This window comes from Acomys minous (genome assembly GCF_964271855.1).
Source record: "Acomys minous genome assembly, chromosome: 8".
In the NCBI taxonomy this organism is placed as follows: domain Eukaryota; kingdom Metazoa; phylum Chordata; class Mammalia; order Rodentia; family Muridae; genus Acomys; species Acomys minous.
Genome location: NC_140489.1, coordinates 72,694,982 through 72,720,465, shown reverse-complemented (window position 1 = coordinate 72,720,465; position 25,484 = coordinate 72,694,982). Strand labels below are relative to the sequence as shown.

General features: G+C 39.2%; 1 protein-coding gene across 4 annotated transcripts in view; it reads left to right on the top strand.

The window, feature by feature from the left end:
- DOCK4 (dedicator of cytokinesis 4) overlaps positions 1-25,484 on the top strand; it is a 421,713-nt gene that overhangs the window by 224,688 nt on the left and 171,541 nt on the right. For all 4 annotated transcript variants that reach the window (XM_084791186.1, XM_084791187.1, XM_084791188.1 and 1 more), the window contains exons 9-12: positions 4,789-4,870; positions 5,406-5,466; positions 9,285-9,417; positions 13,005-13,093. In XM_084791186.1, coding sequence (XP_084647312.1) covers positions 4,789-4,870; positions 5,406-5,466; positions 9,285-9,417; positions 13,005-13,093 — 365 coding nt within the window. The remainder of the gene's footprint in view (positions 1-4,788; positions 4,871-5,405; positions 5,467-9,284; positions 9,418-13,004; positions 13,094-25,484) is intronic.

Genomic DNA, 25,484 nt, shown 5'->3' with positions numbered 1-25,484 from the left:
AGCCACTCAGGTCCTTACTGTGCTTCTTATGGCATACTGTGTAAGGACATCTCTCTACCAAGCCACAGTGTTGAAATGTCCTTTCCATCTGTAGCGGTCTCACTTAGGACCTCAGAATTGAGTAGCTCGCCTGAGCAGGCAATCACTGACATAACTTTCACAAACACTGGTTACATTTTGCTTTGAATTATTTTATTTTATTTTTAAATTTTATTGATATTAGAACGTTTCTTCCTTGTAACACAGTCTTGCTCTCCTTTGTCCATTTCTCGATTAGTTTGCTCTTTCAATGATAGGGTACCACTGTGGGTATGAGCCAAGACCCTCCTGTCAGATGCCAGATGTTACCATGGCTCCATCCCTGACTATCCATAAACCTTGGGGCAACTTGCCCAATATCTCAAGCCCAAGCTCTCTCGTGTATTGGACTGGAATGATAATGCTTCGCACCCTGTAGGGCAGGTGTGGGAATTAAATGATATCTTTGTAAAGGCTAAATTACAGCATCTGGCATGAAGTACATAGTTTCCTGTATTACTTTATCCCAGGCACCTTGTCATGGATGTTTATTTATATTCTTCTTTCATTGTCTTGTTTTTTTAATATCCTTGTCAGAATAACACAGGTTATAAATAATAAATAATTATGATTTTTTTCTTCATTTCCAAAGAAAGAATTAGTCAGTAGAATAGATAGTCATGATTTATAATGGCTCACATTTAGAATTCAGGAGATTCTAAATTTTCCAGTAGTGAAGTTCTTCCTCTAGGAGAACATGTCAGTAGATAAGGAAGTCAAATAATGATTTTTTTCTCTATTGATAATATATCACCTCTTATTTCCAAGTGCTCTGATATATTCTTTTGTTTAATCTTCGAGAAGAAAGCATTAGAAAACATCATGTCACAGTAGATTTTATTGTTATTGGCTTTTTTGTATTATGTTTATTGCTTAATGCTGTACCACATTGCATCTTACTCATCCTTTTTAGTGTCAGGGAGATGTGAAAGGTACATGGGGCCAGGGCCAAGTGAAGTAATCTAGAACTCAGAGCTGCCATGCACCAGTTAGTCACCTCCTGACAACTGGTCATGAAGTACCATTGACTGAACTGTTGCTAGGAAATTCTGTATGCTTTCCTACTGTACATTTACTTTTCAGGCCTTGTGAGGAGGAAGGGAATGTCAGAGGGGATTCAAGCTTTCCAGCTACTTTGAATTTCTCCTTGACTTTTGTTTTCTTTTGCCTTCAAAGGTTGTTCCGATGAGGACTGCCGAACCACTGGTTGAAGCTAAAGATGTGCATGTTGCTAATTACATACCTATATTCTAGTTGGTCATAGTATCATAAGACAGACACAAACTTCTGATGCAAAAAGAAATGGAAATGACTTAATGAGTGTCTTCTAATAAGACACTTACGAGTTTACAAACTACTAAACATTCCTCTGTCACATCCCGGAGGATTGATTGCAGTAGCAGCTCACCTGAGGGAGAAGGTCAGAAACCCTTTTAGGTATGGCCAATGACCTTTATGTGAGATGGCCCCAAGGCTGTTGGGTGTGCTAGAGTGAACTGCCTTTGACTTGTTTGGTTTCTGTCCTGGCTCAGAAAACATATGCTATGATATTCTGTAAATATGAGAGAAGAGAATTCTATTTCAAAGATTCTGAAGTGCATTACTGAAGGCCATTATTTTCCTGAAACTATTTGCTGAGTAAGTAATTGCTGTGTCACTAAAGCTGAAAGGAAACTGATTTTGTAAAACAGCACCATGTCACCAAATGAATAGACTGGTTTTTATTGGACATGGAGATTTTTCTGTCTGGTTTTTAATAAATTGCAAATGACTTATTGCTTCACAGTCCCCATTTTGAACCTATTTTTATCTTCCCTCTAAGGCATGCTTAAGCTGAAGGATATGTTGCTGGCTTAGTATGTATTGATGTTCTTTCTGGAACAGGATATGATATAGTATAATACTTGCATAATCAGGATTCTGTCTAGACCGGTGAAATTAAAATAGTGGCAAAGCAAAAAGGATTTTTTTCTGAAACAGAATTCTTTAGAAGATGTTTTTATCCAAATACTGATGAAACTTGGATATATTCGATAGTTCTTTTTGTAGTAATATTAAAGTTGAGGTTTTAATATGTAAAATGTCTTATTTTTTGTATATTAGTTTTATTGATATGCATTGTTTTCTATAGATAAATCATAAGATAGTGTGAAATTTTCTCAAGAGTTTCAGTGAAGATAAAGAGTAGCTTCAGGGGCTGCAGAGATGACTCAGTGATTAAGAGCACTGTCTGCTCTTCCAAAGAACCTGGGTTCAATTCCCAGCACCCACATGTCAGCTCACAACTGTCTGTAACTCCAGTTCCAAGGCATCTGACACTTACATACCAATGCACATAAAAAATAAAAACTAAATAAAAAATTTTTAAAAAGAGCCTCACAGTGAGGGTCATTCTGACTGTAACATTTGCAATATGATATGGGCACACTATCAGTGATACACACCAGGGGATGGCACTCTCACCACTTCTGTGGCTTGCTAAGGTGTTATAATTAGTAGCTGCACATTAGTGATGAATCGAAGAGAAGCTAAGCACCACCATTGTTTAAACCTTAGCAGTTTTGATTAAATAAAATCACATTCTCAAATCTTTGGAGAGTTTTGTCTTTGTTTAATAGGGGTGTAGTAGAATTGATGTTCTTACTCATATTTTCATTGAGAAAAAACAAACCGATTTGTCAGGGAACAAATTTCAACTAAGAACTGCTGTGCAGCCTGGAACCAAGATTAGTCCCTGCCTCGTCCTGCTGGCACGGGGAAGGCATGGTTCGAGTTAGTCTGAAACCTCAGGGAGCAGTTTCACATTAGTGCCACATGACTGTCCCAGATACAGAGATGACTGTGCCTTTTTCTTTGTGGTTTTTCAAGACAGGCTTGTTATGTAGCCCTGGCTGTCCTGCTATGTTCTCTGTAGCCCAGGCTGGCCTCAAACTCATGGCAGTCCTCTGGCCTCTGCCTTACAAGTATTCACCTCTGTACCTGTCTCGTTTTCTCCATGCTAGGGAAATCCTTGCTCAGTATTTGCATAGAATGGTAAAATAATTTAACTCTAACATTCAAATGAGGAGTGAAGATTTTCAGCAAACACACAAAATACTGTTCTTAGTCACATTGGTTTTTGGACCTTTGATAAAACTTTTGTCTTAGTTTGCCCATCAGTTAAACAGGTAGCATAATAGTACACACTTCTGAGGGCATGTTGAGTATCAGATGAGTCCGTCCACATGAAGATCTTAGCAGAAATCTGTTAAATGGTGAACTCTCAAAAGGATTGACCAATACTATGACGGTTGAAGGTGGAACTCCTTGTTGTAAAATGAATCTGTGTGTACTTCCTTTGATCATGTCTTATAAGTTTGAAATACCAATGCATTTTCTTTCATTGTGAAGAGAGCTTATAGTCTATTTAAAAGAAGATTATTGTAGATGAGCATTGGACGGGACTAATTTCACTTTGCATCTTCGGTTGTGTTTGCTCTTCCCAGCCTGCATTTCAGACTCACGTGGGAACTGTAGTTTTGAAGAGCCTTGCAGCAATTTATCTTCCTTCCATTCACACTGCACCAGCCGCCTGCTCCACGGAAGAAGCTTGGTTAAGAGGAATGGAAATAGCCTAGTAGAAATGTGTGTTAGTTGCCCTTTCTTATATGACAGGTCAAGAATAGGTATAATAAAAGATAACGATGAGGTTAGCCAGGCAGTTGAATCTGTTACATGCATCCATCTAGAGTTATATCACAAAGGAGAGCAGAAGTATTGTAAGGCCATCATAAATTGAAACTCATATCCTCCGTAGAGACCTGTTTATGGTTCTCATTTTCCTGCTTGTAGTATTGGAATCATAGAGCTATTATTTAAAGCAAGGATTAGTGATGATTGTAATATGCAAACCTGTAGGTTATGAGCCTATTTCTTCCCTGGGCTAAACCTGCAGTAGCCAAGGCCACATCATGTGATCATTTCACATTCAGTGGATATTGGTTTTGTGCTTTCTGCCTGGGGCAGCCAGTTATTTGATTCTTCCACCAGATATTGAAATTCAGTGGGGAATTTAAAGCTGGAGATAGTGGGTGCTTTAATATTTCTTGTATAGACAATCTTTTTAATTTTTGAACATAAATAAATATGTCATGCATTACCTTGAATCTGTATGATATCCACAAACATTTATGGTCTTCAGTTACTGACTGATTGGCACTATGAGTCATTTGTGTTTATTATAAACGAGGTGACACTATGTTATCAAATATAGGCTCAGTAGAGAGCTTGAGATTGTCTGTTTATTTGTAGATCAAAGTAAATTTAAGTTTCATGAATTAAAATGTTTGTTGTGTTTTGAAGAATAGATGCAAAAGTCCAAGAACTACAAAGCCATTTTATCATTACTCCAAATTAAGTAAAATTATATAAATCATTAAAACATCTTAGTTATAAAACCAGGAAGGACTGGGCTCTACTGTCTCATACTATGTGTTGGTTTGGAATAAAAGTGGTGATACCGCTAACAAGGAAACTTATCCTGCTGCTGGAACAGTTAGGTTTTTTTTCATATGCACATAAGCAGTTGCTGCTTTGCCAGTTCTATCAGAAGTGAAAAACATGCATGTTGTATTCAGTGCTCTCCAATGTTGAGCTTTCAGGTGAAGAACAGTTAGTAAAGGCTAAATATGAAACAATTTTTCTAAGTATCCAACTGTCTTTCTCTTATAGTGAGAGATTTTTCTTGAGACTGAATAGAAATGGGCTTCCCAAAGTCCCGGATAAGCCCGAAAGACACTGCTCTCTCTTTGTGGTAAGTGCACCTTGTGTTTATTGCTAAGGAGAGGTAAATTACTGAAAGAGAAACTCTTGACTCTGCTTAAATGTCTTAAATAACTCCCAGATTGCAATCGTAGTTGGAATTCTGACTAACATCAATCAGAGTTGACCGCTGCCTTCACTGTGGTTTTTATTCTGCTTCACACACCTGTGGTTGAGTCCTGGTGGCTCGGGGAGACTTTTAAAGAAGCACAGTGGTGACTGGGCCCCGCACAGCAGTGGCCATCCAGTCTGTGCTTCTGGAGTGTTTAAAGGATGGGTGAGTTAGGAGAGGTGATCAACAGTGGCCTTTGTTCCTGAGTGGTTTTTTTTTTTTTTTACACAAGCTAAGCAGAAGTAGTGACTTGTTTAGACCTGGGTTTGAACAAAGTAGGGTCCCCCTGCCCTAAGCATTCCATTGCACATGTCTGTGTGTATCTTCTTCATTTGTGAGGGAGTGCACAGAGCTCCTGAGTTTTGCTGCACAGAATAGGACCTCCAAAATAACCAGGATTTGTTTCTTGGTATAGGACTTGGGTAGCAGTGAACTCAGGAAGGACATCTATATTACCGTCCACATTATCCGCATTGGTAAGTTCATCCCTTATGAGTGTTGGGAGAAATACCCAAGGGGTCTCTGTGTGGCTCAGTGTAGTTTTCTGCCTGGGACCAAATTTGAATCCAAGAAGCTAAGAAGTTAGGAATTATTCTCCGGGGTTGTTGATTTCACCCTCTCACCAGGTAGAATTTTTGTCTTTTAGAATATACATTGTTAAGTACGTTGTTGTGCTTTATTGCCTCCTCCAACCTATCTGATTCAAACATGTTGTATTTTTCTTTCAATTCTAGTCTCTAATATTGTAAAATCAACTTTTAGGAGCTAAATTTCCTCTAAGCTTAGGAGATCTGTATAACTACTAGCAATGTCCTGACCAGAGTGTGGTTTTTAGTTTATGTAATTTCATCAGCTTATTGAAGGTGCTGAGAAACCCTACAGGGAAGAATGAATCTGCCTCTTTAATGTCAACTCTCACTTTGTCACATTTGATCTGATCATGAAAGGATTTAGATAATGCAGCATTTATTCCCATCTTGAAGAGCAACATTTTGGTAGGGAGGGACTGCTGGCCTTCATTTTCCTACATGAAAGTCTTCTAAAAGCAGGCATTTCCCCACATGACAGCTCAAGAAAATGAGTGGTGTAGACAGCATAGCTCTCCTATTAGTGTCATCCAGCTGATACTAAGAATCTGTTCCCAAGTCATGTAAGTTGCTACAGCCCCTGCAGGACAGTGCATGTGCAGCCGAATGGCAGCTTGCCATGCAGGCTGCAATGTTACCATTGTTTCTGTAGTATGGTAGCTTGCGTATATTGTGACCACATTGTATTTCGAAGGAAACTATAAAGTATGTTATTATTTACACATAGATTTTCTGTATTTTCTACTCATTAAAAATATGTTCTGAAACTATGTTACACTGTTTTGATATTGGAGGAACAAGAGAGTTAATTTTTTAAAGTAAACTGCTCTTTTATTCTTTTATTTTATGGTACCGTTGTTTGCTCTGGAGGTGTTTTGTTGTTTTGAGACAAAAATCTCATTTTGTAGATCACATATATGTACAGCTCACGTTGTAGCCCACACTGGCTTCCAACTCCTAACCTTGTTTTAGCTCTTGAGTATGAGATTGCAGATGTGTACCAATGCCTGTGTCTGTTTGGGGCTTTAACTTTCATTATATGGATAAGTATGTGAGAAAGTAGTTAGACTCCTTTAAAATAATAGGAAAGTTGATAGGCTACTATATATTTTTTGAGATTAAATGTGTCTCTAATATGATAAAAGCAAGGTTTGTTTTATAATTGTATACTTTTTAGTTTTTAAATTTTAGTATATAATCACTTGCTATATAAAATGTGTTTTAGATATCTTTGTGTAAACATTGCTCAAGTTTGGGTCTAATCTGTTAAATCATTGAGGGAACAGGCAAAGCCTTGTGGCTTTGAAAATATTCTAGACCATATCTGTCAGTTTGGTTTGGTAGGATAACAATCATCAAAGCACATGATCTTCACTAACAGAGTCCTTGCCAAGGATGCAGCCCACCTTGGTAATGAGATGGCCTGGGGCAGCCTTTCAAATACAGAGTAGTTTCTTAGGAATTGCCTTTTGTTTTGTTTTGTTTTTTAACTCCCAAGATGTTCATCATCATAAGTTAGCAAAATAAATGCTGAAATAGGAATTACCTACCAACACCTACTCCCTGTTGGTCAAATAAATCCTTACAAAACAATAGCTATTGGTTCCATAGTTAGAAACAGATCAGAATTGAAACTAAAGCAAAACACTTGAGAAAGGTTAGGACGAATCTGCCAGTGTTCTTGATGCAGTGAAATTAAGGAGAAGATTATTATCTGTCAAGGACAGACACTTCTTGCTTTTTATAGAATGTCCCTTGTACCTGCTTTACTGGGAAAAGGGCATAGTGACCCTCACTGGCTGCCAAAAGCAAAAGCAGTAACATCTCACTTCTGGGAATTTATGGCCAGGTTCTTGATTTGGAAAAAAAAAAAAAAAAAAAGAGGAAAGAAGCAAAGGGAGAAGCCAGTTTTGAACCCCTGATCATCCCAGTTAAAGGTCCCACCATCACCTGTGCTTCCTTTCTGGTGTTTAGCTAGTTGCTCAGTGTTTTACCTTCCTCCACTCTTCGTTCCTGTTTAGAGAATTTTCCTGGAAACCAACCTGAACTGAATTCTTATCATAAGTCTTACAGTCGGGAACACCAAGATTGGGCATCAAATCTTTCTGGTATTTTAATTGCATCAAAGCCTTAGTTTCTAAAGCTGTGCATGCCCACAGAGCCAGTAAAGAGAACTTTGAACAAGAAAGGCAAGGCCAACTGGAGCAAATTGGGAGATCATAAAGCTCAGTGAGAGATCTTCCCCAGCGACAGCAGGGCTTCTCAGCTGCCCTCCCCTGCAGTGTTTGCTTCACTTTCTGTAGTGCATATACTAGAGGAAGACAGATAGTCAAAAAGAAAGACCGAATGATAAACACCAAATTGGATATTGCCACCTTTTTTTCCTTTTTAACATTAGACTAAGGGAGTATCAGATGCACATTGATACACTGTAGAATGCTGCTCAAATGGAAAATAAAATCTGGATCTCTTGGGGATCTGTAGACAACCTTACCAATTTCTTTCTTTGTTACCTGATACTATTTCAGCTCCAGGATGCTCTCACCTTGGAGTATACAAAAGCAATAACTGAGAGTTAAATACCAATAAGAAACAATGTGCCCACCAGGCAGTGGTTTCCCACGCCTTTAATCCCAGCACTTGGAAAGCAGAGGCAGGAGGATCTGTGAGTTTGAGTCCAGCCTGGTCTACAAAGTGAGTTCCAGGATAGCTGGTCTACACAGAGAAACCCTGTCTCAAAAAACAAAACAAATAAACAAACAAACAAAAAAGAAAACAATGTTCTCATAGCATATATCAAAATAATCAACAGGTTGGAGAGAAGACTCAGTGGTTAAGAGCACTTAACTTCCAGAGAACCTGAGTTTGATTCCCAGCGCCCACGTTATAGCTCACAGCTATTTATACCTCTAGTTCCAAGGGATCCAGTGCTCTCTTCTGGCCTCTGGGAGCACTGCAGCCCTCTTGCACATAGGAAGACATGCCAGCAAAACACCCATATACCTAAGTAAAATCTTAAAAAAGAAAAAGAAGAAGAAAAAAAAAAACTTAAAAATTTTAAATGGACTAAAACTTTATATCTGTCATAACCACTCCAGAGCAAGACAAAGTTGTTAGCACTTGTGTCCCAAGGCAGGAATTGGCATTTGGTCACTTATATTCAGTCTCCAAATGACTCCTTCCAGATGTGAATCTTGTGTTTTTCATTGTGAGACAGGATCTTGCTAGGCAGCACAAGGTGGTACAATCTCAGAAGCTTGTCTAAGCACTCCAAACACAGGGGGTTACAGCCATGTCCCAAGGCATCTGATCAAAGTTGAAATTTTTGAAGTTGTTTTGAATATGCAACTCTTAATGTAGAAAATGAAATGGGTACCATGACTGTCCTGCATGGTTTGCACCTTCTGGGATGCTTTCATGGTGCATCATCAGAGCAAGAAGATGCTTCCCATGCACGAGATCTGCTCCAATCTTCCTGTTTTTTACACACTTCTCATGTTCTCAGAGTTGAGGCCATTAGCTCAAGGTCAGACAGCTAGGTGGTTAGACAGAATCTTTATTTGAAGAGAAATATTATGTTATCCTAAAGATATTTTCTTCCTAGCTCCTTGTTTTGTCACATGTGGCCTATCTTTTACCTGTGTATGTATCTACGATGCATCTAATCACATGTCCTCATGGGTCATGGTTGCTTCTTAACTGGACAGGTCGAATGGGAGCAGGAGAAAAAAAGAATGCCTGCAGTGTTCAGTATCGGCGACCTTTTGGCTGTGCTGTTCTTAGCATCGCAGACCTTCTCACAGGAGAGACGAAAGATGACCTTGTCTTGAAAGTTTACATGTAAGAAATGTGTGTGTGTGTTTTGGGGCGGGGGGGCTTGGCCTGGGTGCAGGGTGCCTGAGAATCCTGCCTGGGAGGATGAACAGCAGGAGGAAAGGTGGGCCTGAGTCATTTGTCTGAACCCCTATAAACTGCCAATTGGAGGATCAATGAATTGGGGTACCAGTGAATACAGTTTATTATTTAGGGGGACCATCTATATAGGTATCTCCTTCACTTCGTAAGCAACTTAGCAGCATATCCTTACCATTACATAATTAGTTTATTCTTAGAAGGCAAAAATCTATTATTTTTAAATATAACTAAGTTAGAATCAAGAGAGGGAAGCACGGGTTATTCCCCTCCTATTTTGTGTGATAGCTGACTGGAACTGCTTTAATGACAAACCATGGATAGCTGGGCTTATGCAGCAGAGTGTATCATCTTCCAGTTAGTTCTGGGGGACAGAAGTCTGTGTTCCAGGTATGTTTGCTGCCTTCAGGGCAAGGACTGTGCAGGGATCTGTTCTAGGCCTCTCTCCTGGCATCCATACCTGTTGGTAAGTTGCTGTGACCTCTGCCTTCTTCACATGACACTTCAAATAGACACACGAGTCTATTTTCTCTTTGTAAGGATAGTATTGGATTGAAGCTACCCCAGGGACATCATTATAACTTGGTTATCTCTAAGAAGACCCTCTTTCCAAATAAGGTCTCATTCAGAGACCCTGGGGTTAAGATTTTAATGTTATATTGGAGTTGGCTGTAGTTAAAGAGGCAACACTCCTGTGAAGATCGTGTGGTCTAATCCAAATCCTAAGATATTTCTAAGATGATCATGTAAATATGTGTCTGCATCAGCCAACACTGACGCATCCCACAGGCTTGGTGGAAAAGATCTGATGAACAGTGTCATGACCCAAAGAAGACTCACTAGAGCCTTCACTTTTGGCTTCAGGGACTACACTGTGGGCTAGTTCTATGAGCAAACTTAGGCCGCTACTTATACTGTGTAGCAGTAAGGATTATGTTTCTGTGGGTTTTGTTGGGAGGTGGAGAGAGTACAACTGGCTCTTTGCCAATGCTTGGTCAAAAAAATTGCTTTGTGTCCATAGCTTCAGGGTTTCATGGATTTATCTACTTTTTATGCAGCAAGGTCTCTGCAGAACATTCAGTAATTAGTTGACAAACAGATTAGGTTATCTGTAGCCTCTGGTTTAGGACCAGAGATGTTTCTACCCTTTCTAAGAAGGTTAAACCTATGACCTTTGCTTTAAGGCTGAAAACATCTTAAAACTGGTAGGTAATAGAACTTGCCATTCAATATTGTTGTTGTTGTTGTTCTCATGGAAGCCCTCATTATTAATGGTTCTGATTAAATCCACTATAACATTTTTCCTGAATGCTACTTATAGTTCCTAAACTATGACTTAGTTAAGACAGTGACTAATAAAAGCCCTTGGGGTTGTGTAGTGTGTGCAAAGGATTCAGAACTTTACATGTGCTGCGTCACTTCATCACCACAGCAAACCCGGGAAGCACATGTCTTGGGTGAGTTCACACAGGAGCCCGAGAACTGAGTAACCTACCCTTGTTAGCCAGGTACTAAGGAAGGGGATCAAAATATGTCTGCCTCTGGTACCTGAGCTCCCAGATCAGCTTCATGGATGTTATTTCACACCACTGTCCAGTAACGTGAGCAGGATAGAACATGGCGTTACTAAAGAAAGCCAAAATTTTCTGCAAGCATAGTCTCATTGTTCCCTAGCATAGTCTTGCCAGGCATGGTGACACGTGTGGTCTTTATCTCACCACTGGGAAGACTGAGGGGCTGACAGTGACAGGAGTCAGCCCCGATTATGCAACCAGCTACCAAAAAAAGACCATTTTAAAAATAAACCGTGCTGCTCTTTGTATTTTTTTATTGTCTGCCTTTTCTTAAGAATCAGATTATGTTATTGGTTATTGCTTCTACTGTCAACTCAGCAAATTGTAAAGTAGTTCCAAGACAAAAATACTAAGCCGTGAAAACCATCTCCGACGGTAGGGAGGAGCCAGTCTTAATAAAGCTTTTTAAATGATTGTTAGAATCCATTTGGAAAAAATTCTCTTTGTTCAAGCAACAGAATCCTTACCTCCATCTGGGATCCCCCACCCCTACCCCTGCCAAAAAAAAGTAACAAATAACTTGTTTGAGGCGTGTTGATCTTACTTGGAGGTTTTAAGGTCAAAACATGGGCAGAAAGAAGAAAAATAGAGATGGAATATTACTAAACGGGATTTGATCTCTCATAGCTATACAGATGAAATGGTTTTCCATCTAGCTCTTCCAGTTTTCTAAGAGCCAAGGGTCAGTTTGATATCCCCATTAGTTGTCTTGACAACAACCCCCATGATATTTATCCTGGAAGACCCATGATGATATGTAAATACCTAAGCTAGTAATGGCGAATTATATGCCTCAGACATGCTAAGAGGAGTACCATTACCGTGGGACAATTGGGTTCGGTTGACAGTATATGCAGTCTTAATATCTACAGCCCTCTGGAAGGAGCATTTGTAGCTCATAAAAGTAATATCAGCTTTACAAACATATCTAGATAGGGAAGTTCTCTGAAACATCATTAGAGCAGTTGTAGCAATAAAGATGATGAGAAGATACATATGTTTATTAACCATTAGGAGTTACTAGTAAGTGAGGCACCTATCCACCATCCATCTGTCCATCTATCCATCAGTCTATCCTTCCATCCGTTTATGCAACTGGTAGTCTTAAGGCTTTACTATGTTCAAAGTATTCAGTAGTACTGTGATTAAAAAAAAAAATCCTATATCTAGTCATTAGGAACCCATAGGCCAGCTGATGACTACATCAAGCAAAGGTAACATGAGCTAGAAAGTAACAAAAACTAAAAGCAAGGACTGGCACTATATAGCACTGTGGTAGAATACCTGCCTAAGATGCTCTATCCCCAGCACTGCCCTGCCCACCCCCCCCAAAAAAAATCAAAGAGGTAGAGCTCAGAGGGTAAAACAATGGAGTGATACCATTTCATCAAGACATGGAAAATCTGAAACTATTTTTGCATTGCCTTCTTTACATCCTGGCAGGCTATCACCAGTGTAAGCTGTCTTAGCATTGATTTTGATTTACTTAATGGGTTGCATTTTGACTTTAGCCAGACCTGGTCATGTTACAGAGGGCAGAAATTTTCTAATGAGAACCTTTATTTATTGAGCATTTACTGTATGGCTGGCATTACTTAAGCCTGTGTTTGGTCAGTAGTCTAATATATTAACTCTGCAAGTTTAACAGATGAAGAAAGCAAGGGACAGAGAAAGTGATCAACTTGCTCCTCAAACATAACTCATTTAATAGTGAAAGTTTGAATCTCAGGCTTAGTCTTCAGCACCTTCCTCTCAATGGATTAAGGTAGACTGTCAGCCACTGCCAAGTTGAGCTTTCCTGCCTGCGCTAAGTAAGCCTCACGGCTAGGCATTGTTCTCCTAGTAGAATAGCACGTTCTAGTGGCCAAGAGAGAGATGTGTTGTCAAGCTGGGGCTTGAGCTTGTGTGTCAGAGCCTAACTGAATGGTTGTGTTCTCACAGGTGTAATACAGAGAGTGAGTGGTACCAAATCCACGAGAACATCATCAAAAAGCTGAATGCACGCTATAATTTGACTGGCTCCAATGCAGGTGGGTGTGTTCTGCTGGCTGAATTGCCCTACACTTCTCACATCAGATCCTCTGTTCATCTGCATTAGCTAGAGATGGTCAGCCCTTTGAGTCTTTTGTTTGTTTGTTGGTCACTTGGTTTTCTTCTGCTGCTATGTGAAAACACTCAGTATGCATTGCTCAACATTTTCCTAAATAGTGATAGGCTTGTAAATATAAGTCTTTGCATTAAAAAAAAATCCTTTCCAGTCTCATTTGAAACATCAGAGGATCTGAATTTGTTCTGTGCTATCATATCTTGAGGCCTTGAGGTTTTTGCTATATGCTAAAAGCTAAATGATAAACATGTGCGGGCTTTTGAATGCTAAGTGGAAACCTGATAGTGAAGTGCAATAAAAGCATGGTTCAGTCAATGTCAATGAACAGCAATGTAATTGTGCTGGGTAACAAACATGCATGTTCACATATGTAAGTGGACTACAGAAGAGCGTGATGCTGACTATAATGTTACATAGAGAAAATACATGTGTGCTTATTTAACTACTTTAAATTTTTTATTTTTATTTTATTGGTGTTTTGCCTGTATATATGTCTGTCTGACATGTTGTACGCTGTCATATGGGTGCTGGGATTTGAACCCGGGTCCTCTTGAAGAGCAATCAGTGCTCTTACCCACTGAGGCATCTGTGTGTTTATTTAGATACTGCAATAATCACATGCTACTGTAAAGTATATGGCACATAGTCTTACATAAGTGGCAATGTATCATAGATTATGTCATATTTTATAGTTGGTCCCTTTGAAGCCACTATTTACTATACACTATATTTTCCCATAAGTTGCCTGGTTCCTTTTTTTTTTTTTTTTTTTTTTTAATTGTGGGACTTTATTTAACTCCCTGAAGAGGTTGGGTTTCTTGCTTGTTTACTTTTTATAATAATACTGTGGTCTTAGTGATAGATTGGGTCTTTGAGAAACAGGCCAATCTCTCCTACACTTCGTTTCATCTACCTTTTCTTTGCAGATTAATAGCTAGTATCTCTTTCTGATCACTTTTAATTTAGTTGTTATTGCCCTTGTGTCCACATCTATTAATTCCAGGAGAGGCTGCGCAGTCTAACCCCTGGGGCAGTGCACCACATGTTTCACGTCCTTTATCAACATTACTGACAAACCTGATTGCTTCACCCTCCTGGATCCTTAGTGAGACTCTACCCGAAAATGAGACAGGAACTACCTTAGTCTTGAGTCTTCCCTTTTCTGTTGATAACCATTGTATTGTATACAAACACACAAACAAACTGTAGTTGCTACTGCCTTTGTGGAAAATGAAAGGCTCCATTGTAGCATAGAACCCCCTATAAAGGCCTTATCGCTGTGGTGCGAGCCATCCCGTTTTGTTGTGTACTGGGATACTTGAGCTCCTTCTCTGCTGGGCACATGCAGGTTGTATCTGGTTTCTGCTATAAAGCTCTGCTGACCCTCCTGTCCTTAGGACATCCACCCTCTCATGCATCTCCTTCAAGTCTGTGTCCCATCCAGGTCCTACACAGCCAGCACCTGTATGACTTGGAGTCCTCTGATTGCTACTTGATCCCTGTTAGCTCTTTCAAACTGAGACTTGCCCAGCTCTAAGCCTCAGCACTGTGCAGTGCTTTCACACAGTAAAGGTTCAGAAGGAATCTTTTAAAACAAAGACCTTCACACTGTCCAGCCAAGTACTTCTCTTCAGTCTTGGTGAGTTGTCATTCTTGTCCCCTTGATCTGTGTTGTCTCCTTGAGGAGAGGGAATTACAAGCCCAGCTAGGCACTTGTGGTCCAGTCAACTTCATTACTGAATTGGAGGTACTCTAGTGATTTGCTTAAAATAGTAAAGAAAACAAGAGGACCAGAAATGCAAATGGAGAGTCGGGTGTGTAGTGCTGAATTATCACAATGGTTAGATAGATGTGTTGTCTTGTGCTGTTTTCTCCATGGACCACAGAACTGTTGATTCAGTAGAGCCACTGTAAACATGTTTTCAAGAGAAATCGAGTTCATTCTATGAAAGGGCTGCTCTTTTTCCTGTTATCACCCCCTTTTATTCCTTGGCCATTGGTACTGAAGAAAGAAAGAAAGGAAGGAAAGAAGGAAGAAGAGAGAGAGAGAGAGGAAAGAGAGGAAGAAAGAAAAGGGGTAGCTTTAAAATTGCTTTTGAAACAATTCTACCAGCTAATTCTAGGCCTTATGCCCTTCTCACTCTTAGAGCTGTGATCTTGTAAACAGAGTCATCTGAGTAACTGGCATTTCCCTCTAACACAAGACTTTGTTGAAAGGAAGATTATCCACCATGTCTGTTGCATTTAGAAATTGGGAGAAAATAGCCAGTGTTCTCTTTAACTTTTAAAGGTTAAAAAGAATTACTGAAATAATATAACTCTGTAATCAGATTAAGTAATTTGAAATTTTAATAATTGTGTTATATGAGAATTTTAAAATGTATTAATAAAGGACCAAATATTTGAAAATCTAAAAATATTCATTAAAAATTAGCCAGATTTGATTGTATCATTCAAAAATGATTATTATAAATGTCACTTCTGGTGGATGGCAGTTGAATTCTAGGGATGTGGAATTAGACTTAACTCATGTTATTTACTTAGGCAAATTTGGTGATAAGACATGTCTATAAAAGTCATGGCAGGCTGGCAAGACAGCTCAGTGGGTAAAGGCCTGATGCCAAGCCTGATGGTCTGAGTTGGATCCTCAAAGCCCACGTAGAAGGAAAGAAAGAACTCTTTCTGGTTGTCCTGTGACCTCCACTCCACATATGTGCACATCTTTGTACACATACCAGTATAAAAATCACTGACTATAGTTCATGTATAGTAACAGAAAATTCAAAATGTATTCCTGTCATTCGTGTGGATATGATGTATTCCTCTACTTTGCACATGTGGGTTTTTTGCTAATCAGGTAAACTTCTGGAATCTTCATATTTTTTTTTTTGCCTTTGTAAGATGAGTGAACACCATTCTGTTCATCCAACTATACATTTTAACCCCCAGGAGATGTCACAGGAATTGCTACATGAGGAGCCTACTATTTCAGGGAGAGCAGTACGGCTCTATGCTGGCCATAATAGTACTCTCTTAGTTGCTATTGCAGAGACTTCTGCAGTGTTAGAGTGTGTTTTTCTGTTGACAGTCTTATCTATGCACACCAGTGTAGTCTTTTGGTTTACCATCATGCCAGTGATACAGTACCCAAGGGTTTTATCAGTGTCCCTGGCTGTTGAACCTTGAGTTTATAAATGGCTTTCTCAGAACACAAGATAAAAGTAGTACTTTACAGTATCACCTATTGGCTAAAATGATAGCGTGTTACTTTTTGTTTATTTTTGGAAATTCCTAGTTATTGTCTCTTTTATTCTTTTGAAGTTTATTTCATAGTCAGTTAATACTATTCAATTAAAAACCTATGAATCATGCGAAGACTTTTTCATTTCCCATAGGGTGACATTTTTCTACATCCATTCATCTGTATTACCCAAATGTGAGTATGTGTGCATATGCACATGGTCACATGATTCAATATTACTGAGTTGCTGACATTTTTAACATTGACCTCTTTGTTCCTGACTTGTATGCATGTTTGTATCCATATATGTCTATAAACCTACATGCAGGTGCACACACACATACAGATATGTACACTATCATACATGGATATGTTTATTTCCTTCTTGTTAATTACTCGAGAGCAAACTGTGACACAGTGTTTCTCTACCCCTAACCACCATATCCAGTGTAAAATATCAAAATCAGGAGGAACTCAACATTGGCATAATAATATTTCTGATATGAAAATCTTACTAAATGTTTGACACTGTTCTCAGTGTCCTCTGTAATAAAGGAAACTCAGGATTTATCTTGTGTGCTTGCCCTATCCCTTCAGCTTCTTTTTTCTTTTAAGTTTTGCTTTATAAAGTTCCAAGTACACTACTAGAGAGGCTGAAGAGATGGTTCAATAGTTAAGAGCGCTCACTGCTGTCCCAAGTTTGCTTTCTTGTATGTTCATGGCAGCTCACAACCCCTGTACATTGAATTCCAAGGGACCTAGTGCCCTCTTCTGGTCTCAGTGGGCACCAGTCATGCCTATGGTACATATACATGTATGTAGGCAAAAGATTACTCATACATATTTAAAAGTTTTAACTATAACATGAAACTGTACTCTAAGATATTTTAAGGGTATGTGCAGTATTGATAGAAACTCTGACCTCAAATTATAAGCTAATGGAAGTAGTGCTTAGAGTTTAATGTTATTATGTACAGTAGTTAACAGTTCTCTAACTTTCTTATGATCACGCAAAATGTTGAAGGAACTGAACAGTCATGTGCACTACTGCAGTGTAGGAGTTGTACCTGTTTTCTTTCACCCATCCTAACTTCTTGACTGATCCTCCTGTAACTAAAGAGAGATTAAGATTAGCAAAAGAAAATATTGCAGACTTGTGTCATGTGTTCTGATCTGGAAACCTGCATTGAAAGTGCTGGTTAAGTGGGGAAGCCTTGGAGTTTCTAGAGCAGGTTTGGTAAGGATAGAGAGCCATAAAGAAGCGTGGCAGAGTTCCTGATCTCATGGCAATGAACGGGGGCTCTTACAAAGCCTGTGTTTTCAATTTCTGCTCGGAAGAACTTCCCTTTCAAAGACATGAAGGGGCATATTTTTTACCCATTTCATGGAAGAAAACCCAGGAAGGTCAGAATAATCTTCTAGCACATTTTATTTCCAAAAAAAATTCTATTAAAATTCCTTTTTGGAAAGTAGCATATTATGAGCACCATTTCTAAAATATATATATTAATATATATGTAATATGTAATATATATGTTAGAATGTAAGTGCAATGAAAATGTTTCAATCCTGAATCAGAATAAAGAATGGAATTTTAAAATGGAAAATTCTGATGGTTCATTGTCTGGTGAGCATGGATTTGTCTCCAGCTTCCATCTCTAGCCAGTAAATTTATGTTTGGGATAAAACTGTGAAAGTAAATGATGTTGGGTGTCACTAATATTCCTTCCTTTGACATTCATTGATTTATGTGTTGGCCCTGTCCTACTTTCTCTATAATTTTTAGCCATTGGCTCACCACTTCCTCAGAAGAAAACATGAAAGCATTTCCTAAACTTTGAATTTAAATTTTTTTTCTTTCTTTCTTCAATCACTTTATAGCCTGATCTCAGACCCTCCCTCCTCTTCTTTCAGTCCCACCCTTGTATCCCCTCCCCCACTTCCCTATCTCCTTCTCAAAGAAGAGGAGGCCCCCAAGGAGTACCAACCTACCCTGGCATCTCAAGTCACAGAAGGACTAAATATATCCTCTCTTACTGAGGCCTGATAAGGCAACCCCACTAGGAGAAGGGGTCCAAAGGCAGGCAACAGAGTCAGAGACAGCCTCTACTCCCATTGTTAGATGACCCACAAGTTGATCACGCTGCACTATACCCAGTCTCTGCATGCTCTTTGGCTGGTGGTTCAGTCTCAATGTACCTACAATGAACCCAGGTTAGTTTACTCAGTAAGTCTTCTTGTGGTGTCCTTGACCCTTATGGCTCCCCCTATCCTTCCTCCTACTCTTCCACAAGACTCTCCAAGCTCAGGATGTTGTTTGACTGTGGGTTTCTGCATCTGTTTCCATCAGCAGCTGGATGAAGCTTCTCAGAAGACACTTATGCTAGGCCACTGTCTGCAAACATAGCAGAATATCATTAATAATAACAGGAATGGCTCTCTCCCATGTAGTGGGTCTCAGGTTGGCCTAGTTACTTGTTTGCCATTCCCTCAAACTTTGGTCTATCTATATCCCTACACTCTTTGTAGGCAAGACAAATTTTGGGTTGAAAGTTTTATGAGTGGGTTGGTGTCCCCCACCCCAACACACTGGAAGTCCTACCTGGCTACAGGAGGTGGAAACTTCAGGCTCCTTAATGCCTGCTACTTGGAGTCTCAGCTGGGGTCACCCCCATAGACTCTCGGGAATCTTCCCTGTTCTAGAGATGTCTCCCCCCCCCCCCCACCGATTTCCATTCTCTCTCCCAGTCATCTTCCTCCCCATCTGCTCTCTACACACCTGATCTCCACCCCTGTTACCCTTTCCATTCCTCTCTTACCCAGTTCCCTCCCTCCATCTACTTTAGATGTCTACTTTATTTCCTTCTTCTCCTTCCTCTTCTGAGTGAGATTCAAGCATCCTCCATTGGTCCATCTTGGCTTCTTTGGGTCTGTGGATTGTAACATGGTTATCCTGTACTGTATGGCTAATATCCACTTGTAAGTTATCACATACCATGTGTCTTTCTGGATCTGGGTTACCTCATTCAGGATGATCTTTTCTAGTTCTATCAATTTGCCTATAAATTGCATGGTCTTTGTCTTTAATAGCTGTGTAGTATTCCGTTGTGTAAATGTACCATATTTTCTTTTTTTTTAATTGAATATTTTATTATTATGATCTTTAAAACATATATTCATAATAAAATGGGTAAAATGCATATTTTTATATTCTTTTTTCCTTTTTTTAATTTCTTTTTTAAAGATTTTTTTATTAATTTATTCATGTTACATCTCAATGGTTATCCCATCCCTTGTATCCTCCCATTCTTCCCTCCCTCCCATTTTACCCTTACTCCCCTCCCCTATGACTGTGCCAAAGGGGGAATTCCTCTCCCTTTATATGCTCATAGGGTATCAAGTCTCTTCTTGGTAGCCTGCTATCCTTCCTCTGAGTGCCACCAGGTCTCCCCCTCCAGGAGACATGGTCAAATATGAGGCACCAGAGTATGTGTGAAAGTCAGACCCCACTCTCCACTCAACTGTGGAGAATGTCCTGTCCATTGGCTAGATCTGGGTAAGGGTTTAAAGTTTACAGCCTGTATTGTCCTTGGCTGGTGCCATAGTTTGAGTGGGACCCCTGGGCCCAAATCTGCCTATCATAATGTTCTTCTTGTAGGTTTCTAGGACCCTCTGGATCCTTCTACTTTGCTATTCTTCCATGCTTCTCTCATCTAGAATCCCAATAGGATGTCCTCCCCTCTGTCCCAGTTTTCTGGTAAGTGAAGGCTTTCATGGGACATGCCACTTGGGCTAGTATGCAGATATAAGTGAGTATATACCATTTGAGTCTTTCTGCTTCTGGGTTAACTCATTCATTATGATCATTTCTAGCTCAATCCATTTGTCCACTAATTTCGGGAATTCCTTGTTTTTAATAGATGAGTAGTATTCCATAGTGTATATGTACCACAGTTTCTTTATCCATTCTTCTACTGAGGGACACTTAGGATGTTTCCATGTTCTGGCTATTATGAATAAGGCTGCTATGAACATGGTTGAACAAGTTTTCTTGTTGTGTGCTGGAGCATCTTCTGGGTATATTCCAAGGAGTGGAATAGCTGGAAGATGGGTGTAAGATGGAATCTCAGAGTTGTTTTGATTTGCATTTCCCTGATGACTAAGGAGGTTGATCATTTCTTTAAGTGTTTCTCAGCCATTTCCATATTTTCTTTAACCATTCTTTGGTTGAGAGACATCCAGGTTGTTTCCAGTTTCTGGCTATTATGAATAAAACTACTATGAACATACTTGAACATATGTCCTTGTGGTATGGTGGAGCATCTTTTAGGTATATGCCCAGGAATGGTATAGCTGGGTCTTGAGTTAGATCTATTCCAAGTTTCCTGGGAAACCTCCAGATTGAGTTCCACAGTGGTTTTACAAGTTTGCACTCCCACCAGGAATGGAGGAGTGTTTCCCTTTCTCCACATCCTCACAGCATGTACTGTCACTTGAGTTTTTGATCTTAGCCATTATGATGGGTGTAAGATGGACTTTTAGAGTTGGTTTGACTTGTATTTTCCTGATGACTAAGGATATTGAACATCTCCTTAAGTGCTTCTCAGCCATTTGTGATTTCTCTGTTGAGAATTCTCAGTTTAGCTCTGTATCCCAGTCTAATTTCTAGAACTCTTTATATATTTTGGATAGTAGCCCTCTGTTAGATGTAGGCTTGGTAAAGATCTTTACCCATTCTCTAGACTGCTGTTTTGTCCTATTGATAGTGTCCTTTGGCTTGCAGAAGCTTTTCAGTTTCATGAGGTCTAATTTTTAGTTGTTGATCTTAGTCCCTGAAATGTTGGTTTTCTGTTCAGAATGTTTTCTCCTGTACCAATGAGTTCATGGCTCTTCCCCACTTTCTCTTTTATTAGATTTAGTGTGTCTAGTTTTATGTTGAGGTTTTGTTCTACTTGGACTTGAGTTTTATGAAGAGTGATAAATATGGATCTATTGCATTCTTCTACATGTGGACATTCAGTTAGATCAGCACCATTTGTTGAAGATACTGTCCTTTTTTTCCATTATATGGTTTTGGCTTCTTTGTCAAAAGATCAAATGTTCATAGGTATGTGGGTTTATTTCTGAGTTTTCAACTCTATTCCATTGATCAACTTGTCTGGTTTTATTCCAATACCATGCAGTTTTTATTACTATTGCTGTGAAGTACAGCTTGAAATTATTTAACATTCATTGACTTATTTGTTGGCTCTGTCTTAATTTCTCTATAATTTTTAGTCACTGGTTCACCACTTCCTCAGCAAAGAACATGAAAGCATTTGCCAGACTTGATATTTAAATCTAGGTGATCGGTGAGATATTGCTCATGCTTCTCAGGCCTTCCTCTTGTTAGGCGAGCCCAGGAGGCAGGGCTAACTGCTGCCAGGTCCCAACAAGCATGATCATTAAGTTTGATGGTTAACTTGGCTGGGGTAGAACCTACTGAAAGGCTAGCTGCTTAGGCCCTCCTGTGAGGCATTGTCTTAAGCAGATTGTTTTACTCAGGAAGACCTGTCCAAAATGTGGCAGGTACCTCCCCTGTGGCAGCTCCTGTAAAAGAAGGTAGAAGGAAGCTTTGCTTTTGCCCACTTGTGTCCACTTTTACTGGGACATTCGCCTACCATGTTGCTTATCTAGCATTTCAGAACTCATATGCTCTCAGTCGTTCCCATATTTGAGCTGTATCAATATCAATGACATAAATGTATGGCTGTCCAAGATGACAATATTAAATGATACCCAACATCTTAGTAACCTGGGCCATTGGTAGTATTTCAGTAGATCAGTTTCTTGTGACTTCCCAGAGCAAATACCTCACAGGATCTAGTCCAGATTTTAATGCTTGGTAGTGGAAGTGCACCTCTGAAACTTCTTTCTTGCTCTGAGCACCTTCCAAGGAATCCAGCATTCACTTCTGGCCTCTAAGAACACTGCCCCCAGTATTGTAACAATAGGAGGTAGGGCCTTTGGGGTAATTGAATTATGAGTGGTTGAGAGGAAGGTGCTCCAAGGACTACTATTAGTACCTATATGAAAGAGGCCTCCGAAGATCTCTCTTCTGTTCTCTCCACCATGTGCTGATATAGTTGGCCTGCAATTAAGCTCTTCATTTGAACTAAATCACAGTATTATAAAACTTACACATAGGTCAGAATATTTCTAGTAGAGCACGTGTCTCTGTGGCATAGAACAGGAGCTGGCAGGATGCTTTGCTCTGGGTGCTTTTATACAAGGTAGTGTCTGACATGAAGAATTGTTTCTCCATTTTTCAACCTATCTTTTCCCTTTTAAAGCTTGAATGTTACCTTCTCACCACTAATGTCTGTAGCCAATATTCTTTTTAATCACCATCTCTGTGATTTATCTAGTTTTTTTCTTTATTTTTCTTTTTCCTTCGTTTGTTTGTTTATTTCTGAGACAGGGTTTCTCTGTGTAGCCTTGGCTGTGCTGGACTTGCTTTATAGACCAGGCTGGCCTCGAACTCACAGAGATCCCTGAGGTCTAGTTTATTTTCAAACAGTTACAATTAATAGGAAGGAAATTCCCGTAGAGCCTCCAAGAAATGGTATGCAGGAAGTTGGGTTGGATTTTTCTAGAGTGGAATCTTTAGCAGTTTGAACTACTTAATACATATATATTCTACGAACGTTTTAATATCACAGTTGAAAATGTCCTGTGCTTAATCACTAGTTGAGCACCTGATAAGCGTTCATTTTGTGAATAATAAAATACAAATTAGAAGATTTATGCTGTCAGTTTTAAGATACATAGCTGAAGATTGTTTTATGGCCTCCTAGTGCCAAATCAAAGAGGAACACAGTGAGGAGTTGGAAGTGTTTGTCAAACCCTAAGGGAGTTTTATAATTTTCCCTGGCTTTGAGTACAAGGCTCCTAAGGTGCTTTCCAAATCCTCATTAAACAGGGCTCTTAACTGCCTTCCCACTCTCCTGTAACAGTGTGAGGACTTCCCTGTGCTTTAGAATACTATGGTAGCAGAATGTCTTAGAAATGTGATGGTTCAGGGAAAATATGAGTTCTTGGGATTTTTTTGCACAACGTACAAAATTAAAAGGGGGTTGGTATTCAATTTGAAGGAAAAATAAATATAATCTAGAGAAAATCATAAGTGCCTAACAGATGCAAACCCTGAACTTTGGGCATTGTGATGGTAATAAATAAAGAGAGGAGGAAAGCTGCCAGGGACTGGTTGAAGGGAGGCTTCATGTGTGGCTTCCAGTCTCTGTGCTCAGGGCAACCTGCTGAGATTGGGCCTCATCTTCTAAAGCAGTTTGTGGTATTAAGCTTAATCCCGCATTATTTTTCACCTACACCGTTAAAATTGCACATAATGAGTATCCTGTCAGTCCTTTTTTATGCTACTTTCAGGCCTTTGTTCGACTAGGGATACTTTAAAACGCATATGAGTTTCTTAATATCATGGCTGAGTTCAAACGGAGAGCTCAATTTCATCCTCACTGTTGGACTTACTTATTTTGGAAAAAAAGGGAAAATGAAAAAGTTTGGTGCCTTTTCTTAGCATATTCATATTTTTAAATGCTGAGTTTTATGAAAAGGAGGGACCATTAGAGTTTAATGATGAAAATTCACAAAATTTCTATTTAAGAAAATAAAATAAATGAGGATTATTATAGATACACAACTATATTCTCCATTGCCTATCACAATAGTTCAGTTTTGGGGATTCATTTGTAACTATTTGTGGATTGTAATATGCCCTTTAACTCACATGTGAAAATCTTGTTGCATGATTAGCACATCTATTCTTAACTCAGATATTTGTAGCATCTTTATTTATAGAATACATATTTTAGCATCTTGTAATCTTTCTTCCAAACTTTTGTAGAGAGTCAGAATAGAAAATAAAAACCAATAGTACAGCTGGGCATGTGGGCACAGTCTTTTAATCCCAGCACTCAGGAGGCAGAGGCAGGTGGATCTCTGTGAATTTGAGGCCAACCTGGTCTACATAGAAAATTCTTGGCTAGCCAGAACTTCGTGATGAGACTTTGTTTGAAAAGAAAGGGGAGTGGGGTACAATATTAGTCTTTAATTGGGTTATAGGTCTTAAGTCAACATTTTCATCAATATTGTGATTTTCATTTCCACTTTAATTTGGTACATTAATGAGATTTTGGAGGAAGGAGTAGTTTTTTGGACAAGCATGAATACTTAAACACTATTTTTGTTAGAATATTTTTGTATTGGTTGTTTGATTTGTTGATTTACAATTCCAGTTATGTTGCCCACTGAAGGCATTCTGTTCTACTTTCTTTATGGGCTACTGTGTTCCTGAAAAAAAAATAGAGTTTAAGAATTTTTAAATAGACTGATTTTTCCAAGCCTGGTATAGTCAACTGTCTAGTCCATTCTCCTGCTACAAACATGGCCATGTGCTCAAGGACTGCAGTGTGGTCAGCAACTGCACTTTCCTGGTGTATTCATGCCCTTGTTTTAATCCAGCATGAGGTTAGGGCAGAAGGTGCAGATGTGGTAAAAAATAGAGAAATAAAGTTTGAGAAAGAGACATCTTCCCACTATGTGTAATGACAAAGCTCCAATCTAGAACAAAGATATTTATGATGAGATGAGGCCCTGTAACAGGGGCCAGGAAGTGCTTAAGTTGAACTGATCCAAACTTGTGATGTGGCTTGGGACCAAATGATTGAGTCCTCCAGTACTGAGCCTTAGAAAGCCATTCTCGGTCTTTAAGGAGTAAAGGGCAGAATGGTTCTTCCTTGTACATTGACCTTTATGCCCTTAGTCTAGATTTACGTTAATAGTTGGATAACATTCATACTTATAAAATATAAATTTTGTGTGTAAAAATAAAACTAATTCAAACTGAGTAGTCTAAAAATATAAATACGTAATTGTACATTGTCATTTCTACACTCACATGGGTGGGATTCCTGTGGGGGAAAAGGCACTCACTTACGATGAGTCATAATAATTGTGAAAAGAGTCAGTTGCCAATAAGAGGAAGCAGGTACAGCCTGTGATGATCACAACATCG